Source organism: Petaurus breviceps, unplaced genomic scaffold (genome assembly GCF_028583685.1).
Source record: "Petaurus breviceps papuanus isolate PSGF00001 unplaced genomic scaffold, PetGlider_PUasm1.0 189, whole genome shotgun sequence".
Lineage (NCBI taxonomy): Eukaryota > Metazoa > Chordata > Mammalia > Diprotodontia > Petauridae > Petaurus > Petaurus breviceps.
In genome coordinates this window covers 36,707,714-36,718,739 of record NW_027185809.1, presented here as the reverse complement: position 1 = coordinate 36,718,739, position 11,026 = coordinate 36,707,714, and the positions used below count along the sequence as shown (strand labels likewise).

At 38.7% G+C, this 11,026-nt stretch overlaps 1 protein-coding gene across 9 annotated transcripts in view; it reads right to left on the bottom strand.

Annotated features, from left to right (window-relative positions):
• Positions 1–11,026, bottom strand: part of ADCK1 (aarF domain containing kinase 1) — a 196,202-nt gene that overhangs the window by 165,911 nt on the left and 19,265 nt on the right. For all 9 annotated transcript variants that reach the window (XM_069092316.1, XM_069092315.1, XM_069092323.1 and 6 more), the window contains 2 exons: positions 9,808–9,957; positions 8,407–8,490 (listed from right to left, as the gene is read on the bottom strand). In XM_069092316.1, the coding sequence (XP_068948417.1) occupies positions 8,407–8,490; positions 9,808–9,942 (219 nt within the window). In that variant the 5' untranslated portion in view covers positions 9,943–9,957. The remainder of the gene's footprint in view (positions 1–8,406; positions 8,491–9,807; positions 9,958–11,026) is intronic.

Genomic DNA, 11,026 nt, shown 5'->3' with positions numbered 1-11,026 from the left:
CTCTCTCTCTCTCTCTCTCTCTCTCTCTCTCTCTCTCTCTCTCTCTCCATCCTCATCTCTAAGTTATCCCCCCAACACTATCACCACAGGACACAGGTTTGAACCCTAACATAGTTTCATCCCTCCTTTAAATGTAGCTATCAATGAGGCCCCGATGATTATTAAATACTTGGGGTAGTAGCGCCATTCATCTACATCCTGGACTAAGATATTCTAGGATAACAAGTGAGAATCAGACAGATGCAGAAAGTGGCCATGATGGAACATCCCAGAGGTGAATAAAGAAAATTACAACCTCTGGCCAAAATGGCTGTCTCAATGGACAGCAGACCATCAGGTTCCCATATACCTACTATAGCAAAAACCTGAAATTCACATCAGACCAAATGATAATCAATAAAGTCAATGAGAAATTTTAGTAAGTAGCTTCCTCCATCCCAAGAGTGCATAAAAGTCAGTCAAAAACCTGCAGGTGATAGGAAAAAAGAATATCAGCAAAGCCAACACCAGTGCAAAGAAACCCAGTCAGGTTTCTCAGAAAAAAAAAAAAAGAGACAGGCTAGAGACATGTGTGGCCTGTAAAACTCTGTTCACAGGATACAAGAGCAGATGTTCCCCTAAGAAAGACCCAAAGAGGTTAGAAAGCCCCAAGTGGACAGAAAGACCCAGGGTAGGGACCTTGGAAGCTACAAGCAGAGGTAGTAACTACAGCTACAGAGGAGAGCTCAAATCAGGACAGCCCAGGTGTTTCAAGGTCCATAGAACTTTAGGAACACTTTTATAAAGGGTCCTGAAGACCCAGGGCTCTGAACCTCAAAGATCCAGGGAGATGATTCCCTAATGAAGGGAGGAGGACAGTGTAAGAAGGCAGGGGACCCAGGGTGAGACCAAGTATTGTCAATCATATAGTATGGCTGGAACTGACAGAGTCCTAAGAAGGAACTAAATCTAGAAAGATAATTAGATTAAAGAAAACCCCAAGTAGGAAAAAAAATTATTGTAGATCAAGAGTTCCCAAAAAGAAATATATAACTATGACCAGTATAAACAATGTCTCAAAGGAAAAAAATATATTTTCCATAAGAACTACATAAATACCTAGAAGAAATAAAGCAAGAGTTATAAATAAATTAAAGTTCTAGAAGAAAAATTTAGAAGGAGAATAAATAGCTTAGAAAGGAAGCAGGTAAAACCTTACCCATGTATGGAATCCCTGAAAACTAGAATAGACTAAATAGAAATCAACAGCTCCATAAAATAGCAAGAAATACTAGAACAAAATCAAAAGATATAAAAAAGTTGAAGAAAATACAAGATATCTTCCAGATATTCATGTAGTCCTTATGGAAAATCTATCTTTACATGTAATTGGAAAAAAATCAAAATACTATTAAGTTAAAAAAAAAAAAAGAATTTCCTGGGAACTGAGAAGTCAAGTGACTTGCCCATCACCACACACTAGTCTGGATCAGATCCCAGGGCTCTCCAACTCTATAATTAGGGTCTCTATCCAAATCATCATGCTGCCTCTCATGGTTCACAGGTCTAATTGAGTAATACCTGGAATTTGGACAATCCTTTTCTTTTGCAAATATGGTTCTAGCTAGCTAGCTAACTATCTACATATTGCTTGGAAGGAAGGGAGTTTTGTTTATTACAATCCTTTTATCTGGAAAAGATAGCCATTTGCATATTTTGCATTACAGCTCAAAGGAACTAGACCTGAATCCAAACCAAAGATTTCCTTAGTTACCTATGAATAAGAAGCTCCAGATTTTGCACTTTTAGAGGTAAAAGAAGGGAATGGATATCTTTACACTTTTAGAATCTCTACTTAGTGGCCAAATACCCTGGAATTTTACCATCATGAACATGATAATCATTACTGGTAAAAATATTACACAAATCAACCATGAAAGGTTACTTCTCAGAAGCTTTTGGCGATCCAAGATTAATAAAGGAAATAATATTGTTGGGGGGGGGAAGACTCATTGGACTTCCTGAAAACCATGATTTATTAATATTTTTTAAAAGCATAGACAGTGTTTTTCAAGAAATCATAAATGAAAACTGTCCACACTTCTTAGGAACAGAGGGCATAGTAAAGATAAAGAATCTACAAATCACTTCTTAGAAAAAAAAGTGGAAAAGGATAAGTCCCAAGTCAAAATCAAGAACACCCACATCAAAGAAAAAAATACTGAAAAGCAGAAAAAAAGTAGTTTAGCATCAAGATAAAAAAAAAATTAAATATGATGGTGCCACAATTAGAATTACATAAGGCCTAGCAGCAGAGACATTAAAGGACCGCAGGTCTTGGAACACAATATATTGAAGAAGCAAATATATTGGGGCTCTGGCCAAAAATATCATACCCTGCAAGATTAAGTATTATCTTGAACGAAAAAAAAAATGAACACTTGATAAACTCTCAGATTTTTAAGACTGTTAAAAAAAAATCCTGAGCTTAATACACGATTCAACATACAAGAACCAACAGAAATATAAGCTACAGCCCTGGAATTAGGAGGACCTGAGTTCAAATCCAGCCTCAGACACAACATTTACTAGCCATGTGACCTTGGGCAAGTCACTTAACCCCAATTGTCCTGCATTCCCCCCTCCAAAAGGCAAAAAAAAAAAAAAAGAAATATAAGCTACATAACAAAGACTGATCCATAAGGACAGACTGTTTACTTTTTATATATGTAAAATGTGAAATTTATGTGTAAGAGTCTTATTAGTAAATGGGTAGTTCATAAGAAAAATTGGGGTAAACTTGAGCATGATGTGAATTTAAAAAGTAAAACTGTTTAGGAACAGCTTAAAAGAGTAATTATTTTATACAAATGAGCTACAAGAAGAAGAATGGATACACAGGAATTAAATGGGGGAGGAGAGCTGTTAGTTCTGCTAACCTACTTTCATCAGGAATGGGTATAAGAGGGAACAATACACATATTTAAAAGAATCTAAAAGTCTTCTAAATTCAGAAGAAATAAAACGGTAGGTACATAGGGAGGAGGCAGAGGACAAGGGAGGGATCTTTAGAGGGGAGGGTGAGGGAATAGGTAAATAAGGGTATAGAAGAGTGTTTAGATTTATAGGAATGGGACGATAAGGTGGGGATCTTTGGAGGGGAGTAGGCAAGTCATAGGAGGGCAAGGTATTGGGTAAAAGTAAAGTAGAGGAGGCAGGAGGGATAGGAAACAAGAGATATACACATACATAAAAACAAAGATCAGGAGTAAAATAGGTTTGGGAAAGTATCTACATATGTATATACGTGTATGGATATATATATATATAGCTATGGAGAAACATATCTAAACTTTAGTGTAGCCTTCTTGGGGGGTGGGGGAGGGTATGTAAATATTTATAGCTATAGAGAAACATATCTAAATATTTATTGTGCCTTCTGGGGGGAGGGTTGGGGGGAGAGAAAAGAAAGAACAAAGTAAAAAAGTGCACAGCAGAGAACAAAAGAAAACTCACAAGGAAACAAAGAAAAGATGGACAATTCTCAACACGAGTATTATTTATCATATTGACTTTCTTGAAATGAAAATTTGTTACATATTTTGAATCCTCTAATGTTCTGCTATGCATATGACATACTTTTTTTGTCTTTCTAACTTTGTACTTAAGTTTCAATATCTAAGTTCATGACATGCTTTTGTTTCTTTTCTCTGTTCTGTATTCATGTTCTGGCATTTGAGTCTAAAATAAAATTTTGGGAAAAAAAAAGTAGTTCAAGAGCCAAGAAATTAGTCAGGATCACACAAGACTTGGCAGCTTCTACCATAAGCAAGAGGAGACCTTGGAAGGAGAGGAACCAGGAGAACAATTTATTCAACTCTGAAAGACGGAAGAACTCCAATCAATGCAGTGATAACGGTGTCTCCAACATAAGGTGCAGAAAGAAACATATATCTTTGGACGTGGTCATTATGTAGATTTAATTTGTTTGACTCTGGTGGCTTGGTATAAAGGGCTTTTTTTCTTTCACTCAATTTTTATTAGCAGACAGGAAAAGACATCCAGGAAGAGAGAGAGTTGGCAGTTATGACACCAATGAAAGAACCACTGAAACATTTTTTTAAATGCCCAGAAAGGAACAGAAAGAAATTCAGAAGAAAGCAAAGACAACAGGGCAATCTAGAAAATAACTTCCGGAATTATATACTCATATTTTTTAGCAAGCAGTATAAAATAGCAATTCACAGCTCTGTATACAATCCTCTTTTTGTATTCAGTCATGTATATGGATATGCTCTTTGGTTTGGTGTTTAAGTTCAAAATAAAAAAGCAAAAAATTTTTAAAAGAAGACTTCACACACATACAAAAAAAACTTCAACACAGATGTAGTAGCTTTCCTACTTTCTCCTTTCCCATGATTCTCTAACCAAGGAAACCAAAGGCTTTTTCACATACACATGTGTGCATGCACACACAAACATATATACACATACTCTTACATGCTTCCAGAACCTAGCAGTATTTTGCAGAGAGCAGAAGCTCAACAAATAGAATATTTGTTGACTGATTCACTCATTACCTTAAAGACTAAACAGTGGTATGCACTCAGTGGGTACTTAATAAATATTTGTTGTTGTGGATGATGATGATGCTACCCCCAAAGGTCATTAACATAATAGTCATCCAAATTAACTCCAGCAGGGAGCTTTTTCAGGGTCGCCAATTAAGAAGAAAATAAAGTGAAAATACTTTCAGAGTCAACAAAGCACAGAGGCATAAATATATTCTAACCCCATAACATCCACCTGCAGTCTGGCCTATGCTTGCTAACTTAACTATTACACATATACACCTAACGGTCCCCAGAGGCATGAGGTCAACTACACAGATCAACAAACTATCACAAGGACCTCAGACCCATATATCTTCCCTGTCCCTAGCAGAGGGCCACTGATGGTAATGGTACATGCTCAAATATACATCTTCTGTAATAAGACAACTCCCAAAATTAACTTCTTCGTTGATAAGACAGGAAGCCTCCAAGCTTCCAGAAAATTTGCTTCTGGTTTTCCTCCCTGCTTCAACTAAATAATTCATGGTGTAGATTTAAGCAATTACTTTTAACTTGATTCAAGTGAGAGACTGACAAGAGCCACATTCCCACTCCTCTTTTTTCTTTATCCAGATGTATGATTTCAATGGTATAGGGAACTCCCAGTGAGGAAACATCCTCTCTCAATAAAGATCAACAATTGTTCTGTGACTTAAAGTCTTAGACACTGAATCTAAGTATTACAGTCTTAGTGAATCTTCACCAATCTGCCTCTTACACACCCATTTTAGAGGTACATGCCCTTTCTTTGATTCATAAGTCCTTCTGTGACTGCCATAGTTCCTTGGATTACACAGTATCAAAGAATCACTGGGTTAAAAGGAAACTTAAAGACATCTAGACCAACCTGTGTCTAAAATAGGAATCTCCTCTACTCTGTGCCTAAGAGTCATCCAACTTCTGATCAAATGCATCTCCACAAATGGGGAACTCACTACCTAACCAAGCTCTGTCAGAAATTTCTTCCATATGCTGGGCCAAATCTGCCTTGCTACACATACCCAGTGATTCTAGTGCTGCCCCTCTGGAGACATGTGGAATAAGCCAGATCTCTGTTCACTAGAATAGCTTTACAAATATTTGAAGGCAGCCATCACGTCCCCAGGAAGTCATCTCTCTTCTCAAGAATAAACCCTTTCAGCTCCTTGAAACACTGCTCTTATGACATGGTTTAACTGGAGTCACTAGACAAATTCTGGTTTGTCAGTGACCCTTTTACAAAACAAAAATGGAATTAAGCTTAGTATTCTAGGTGGTACCAGACACAGTGTGGCTACCACATCCCCAGAAGGGGCTACTTCACTCCCTGGTGCTTTGCTGAGTCACACAGATGCTGCTATACTGGTGCCAACCTTGGAAGTATTTCTCTAAGTCACTGCCTATTGTGTCTATTCTCCTGGCACCCGGGACCCAGAAATGCTGGCTTGACAGGTAAGATAATTACGTTTTACCCTTCAGCTCTTTCCTTTATCGGATACACTGGGAACTGGATAAGCACAGACTCAGGAAGACAATTCTATAGTTTTCAGCCCAATTTTCTCAGTGCCAACCTGTTCCCCATTTATCAGACTGTAGCCCCCATTTAAAGATGCTCCCCAAGACTATCTTGTACCCTAAGTCTTAAATATCTCTCTTACTCAATGTCAATTACCCTAAGTCTCCCTATCCTCCATCCCCTTATCTGATGCCAGTCTGTATAATTCCTCACTGAATCTCTGGAGACTGTCAACTGCTGCGGACGATGGAGCTGAGTTGTCCTTCAGATGACTCCTACTACAGATGCAACTTTCTGTCAACATCACCTCTTCTCTGGGTTCCCCGAAGGTAGAGCATTCTCTTTTGTTTCCTGTCCCCAATGCTGCAAAACACCATTGGGGGCCTGAAAGCAGATGTTGAGCTGAACCCCGAAGTGTGCAGCACCAGCAGTAGGGGAGAGGGGGCAGAGTAGGCGATGGCTATAAACCACCAAGTAGGTGATACTGGCAGGATGGGGGAGAGAGGAGTTGGAGAGGCAGTGATAGTCCCCAGCTAAATGTACTTAGAGATCAACCTACTGTAAGAGGATGGAGCATGAGCATAGCATTGCAACAGCTTTACTCAAGTACATTATCCACCCAGGGAGAAGGAGAAGCCACTGTACCTCTGACCTGGACCGTAGATTTAGAGTTGGAAATCAATCTACCCGAACCCCATCATATTACAGAAAAGAAAAATGAGGCTCAGAAAGGTTAAGTGACTAACCCAAGGTCCTATGAGTAGTAAGGGACAGTTTAGTGACACAATGGATAGAGCTTTAGGTCTGGAGTCAGGAAGATCTGAGTTCAAATTCAGTCTTAGACATTTACTATGAACCGGGGCAAGGCACTTAACCTATATCTGCCTCAATTTTCTCATCTCTAAAATGGACATAATAATAGCATCTATTTCCCAGGGTCATCATGAGAATAAAATGCGTTAATAAATGGAACGCACTGGGGATAATAATATTACTTAAGTGCCAGGGTTGTTATATGAGGATCAATTGAAGTAATATTGGTAAAGCATTTAGCACAGTGCCTGGAACATAGTAAGTGCTATATAAATGTTGGCTTTAACCATGATCACTATGATTATTATTACTAGTAACTGTGTGACCTTGAGCAAGTCACTTAACAAAAAACCCTCAATTTGCCTCAATTTCCTCATCAGTAAAATGATGATGATAATAGCATCCTCCCAGGTCTGTTATGAGGATCAAGTGAGATAATATTTATAAAGCACTTACACAGTGCCTAGAACATAGTAAGTTCTATATAAATGTTAGCATTTCTTATTATACTACTAACTGTGTGACTTTAGGTAAGTCACTTAACCTCTGCTTGCCTCAGTTTCCTCATCAGTAAAAATGGGGATAACAATAGAACCTACTTCCCAGAGCTGCTGTAAGGATCATCCAAGAGAATATTTTTAAAGCACTTAGCATAGTGCCTGAAACACACAGTAGGTGTGATATAAATATTAGCCGTAGTAGCAGTAGCATTGGAAGTGGTAGTGGTCATGGTGGTGGTGGTGGTAGTAGTAGTAGTAGCAGTAAGTGGCAAAGCCAGGATTCAAACCTAGACCCCTTAGCTCCAAATCTAGTATTCTTTCCACTATGCAATACTGTCTCTTTGACAAGCACCATTCTCTACAATAAACATGACAATTGCCTATTCTTTGCCACCACCCCTTCTCTGGCCCAACCAGTTTCCTGGAGTTCTACTAGCACATACCAAGTTAGGGAATAAAAGGAATGTTCAAACCCTCTTGCTTGTACAGACTAGTTCTCACATACTGGGCATACCGCTATAGCCTCGGACCCCAATGGCCTGCAGGCAGCCCCAGCGCAAGATTCAGTGGGAAGGAAAGTAATTAACCTCTCTCAATTGGTTTTCACTGACAAAGCAGTTCTAAAGCCAACACAGTTATCTTGGGGACAGAGTCTTCATCTATTCAGAGTCATCCCAGGCACACACTGTCCCCAGAACACACACAACCAACAAGAGTGTCTCAGCACCTCGGGCAGCTGCCTCTTAAATTAATAAAGCAAGGCACCACGGGATACAGCTTCTCCATCAGCATGCAAATACTGTAGGGTGGAGACAGACAAAGTCCCCTCATCCTCCTCCTCCCATCCTCACATTCCAACCTCCAATCACCACCTGGCAGGCTCTCTGTCCCCAACTCCAAACCCCATCTTCTCCAGCCAGACACAGTACTAATCACTTGGTCTGCTGGCCTTGGAACCTTTCCAAGGGAAGTACCATCTCAGGTTACAGAACCGACAGCTGCTCACCTTAGATTTGAGCTGTGCATACTCCTCTGAGCCATAAGGAACACTCCGAAGGGAAGTGAGGTAGTCGTAACTGATGACAGCAGTCTGTAAACCAAAGAAGAATATACGCATTCTTAATGCCCTAGAACAACGTATGTTCTAGCCTGATATTGTTACCTGTAAGGTACCACATAATTCATATGGCATGTCCCCCTAAAACACACCCCTCTGATCTCTACACAATACAAACAACTTACTCTACATTCATGTATTAATTTATGTATTAATAATAATAACTAAAGTTTTTTATATAGTGCTTTAAGGTTTGCAGAGAACTTGACACATATTATCCCATTCTATCCTTACAACAACCCTGAGTGTTAAGTGCTATTATTATCCTCATTTTATAGTTGAGGAAACTGAGGCTGAGAGAGGCTAAATTACTTGCTCAGAGTTGTGCAGCTATTAAGAGTCTGAGGCAGGATTCAAATTCAGGTCATCCTGACTTAAAGTCCAACACTCTATCCAATAAGCTACCTTTTTGTTGTTATTGTTCAGTCATTTCAGTTGTGCCTGACCCCATTTGGGGTTTTCTTTGCAAAGGCAATGGAGTGGTCTGCCATTTCTCCAGCTCATTTCACAGATGAGGAAACTGAGACAAACAGGGTTAAGTAACTTACCTAGGGTGACACAGTTAGCAAGTGTCTAAGGCTAGATTGAAATCAGGAAGATGAATCTTTCTGACTCTAGCCCCAGTGCTCTATCCATTGGGCAACCTACCTACTCAATAAGCCACCTAGATAACAGAGAGCTCTACTGGATGTTTAAGAATCACAGACTCAGTTGGAACAGCTATATGGCATATCGGAAAGTGGGCTGATACAATGATCCATGACAATTCCAAAAGACTCATCATGATGGAAAATGCTATCCACATCCAGAGAAAGAATTGATGGAGTCTGAATGCAGATCAAAACACACTATTTTCACTTTCCTTATTTTTTTGGTAGTTTTTCTCTTGTATTTCTATAGTTTTTTATTTTACTTTAGTTTATTTTATAGTTTTTCTCTTCTTATACAACATGACTAATATGGAAATATTTTAATATGATTGCACATATATAACCTGTATCAAATTGCTTATCATCTTAGAGAGGAAGGAGGGAAGGATACAGGGGAGGAAGAAAATTTGGAACTGAAAATCTTATTAAAAAGTGAATGTTAAAAATTATCCTTACCTAAATTGGAAAAAATAAAATACCATTTAAAGGGAAAGTGTGTTGGCATGCATACATGTAATAAGATTTATGATATTTCTGTAGCCATATATATATATGTACATTTCTGTCTATGGAGATAATCTTTCCTAAAATCTCCACAATAAGGCTTTGACATCAATTCACACCCAATGAGAAAACCTACCGTGGCTACAGCTCTACCTATCCTGATTGCACCAAAATCATTGGGATCTAGGTACTTATTACTGTAAAGGTAGAAGCCAGAGGAAGCCAGAGCCATGCTGGTCCAAGAAATAATTTTCAGTGCCCTCCTGGCCATATTGTCTGTCAGCCCCTGAAAAAGAGAAAGCAAAAGAAATCACATGTATAGAATGATTTTACATATACATATGTATTTGTGTCTAACGGTAGCCATTTCTAGTGTGGAAAGTGGGGGAAAGGAAGAAAAAAGGAAATTTACACAATAACTTTGTTACATATTTTAAAAGAATAGCAAGTTTTACATAATAGATTTGTAATTTCATGTGCAACCATTTTTTTATTATACTATGTTATAGAAATGCTTGTTTGATTCCATAAATTAAAAATAAGATAAAAATTTTTTAAAGACCAGAATGATTCTTTTCTTCAATGCAGAGGTCCTTGGAACAAGGTAAGCTAAAATAGTAGTAGACGGGTCATTGGATTTGGACTCAGGAAGACTGGGTTCAAATCCCACCACTTAACCTCTTTGTGACTCAGTTTCTTTAGCCATAAAAATGCAGGGGTTGAAGTCAATGGCTTCTAGGGTTCTTCCCAGCTTTAAATCTGCAATTATGTTTCTGTGATGTGTCTCACACCCAGGCAAACAACAGTAAAATGATAGAAAGTCAAAGTCATTTATCCATAGGAATGCAATTTCAGATAAGGATGTCTGATCAGAATGGGCAAGGTAAGCCCTGAATATCTGGCCAACTTTCCAGATGTTTGGGGATTTCAAAAAAATAATGAGCTTTACTGACTCCTTTTGTTTTTTCCTTAGTCATTTCTAGAAGCAGAGCTTCCTGACTCCAAAACAGACCCTCTTACCCACTGTGCCATTTTGCCTCTCCTTGTCCATGGAAATAGGGAAACATTGGCATGTAAAGAAATGCACCTCCCCATTCCCATGTATATGAGAGAACACTGGCATGAAGATGCATACACCTCTCCAATTCCATATATAAGAGGGAATGTTGGCATATACTGAAATGCACCTCTCCAATTCCTAGTATATAAGGGAACACTGGCATGTAGAGGCATGTTTATGGGGGCATGTTGGCATGTAGAGGCATGTACTTCTCCTTTCCCATGTATATGGGGGAATGTTGGTGTGTAGAGGCATGTACCTCTTATTTCCTGGGAACACTGGCATGTAGAGGCAT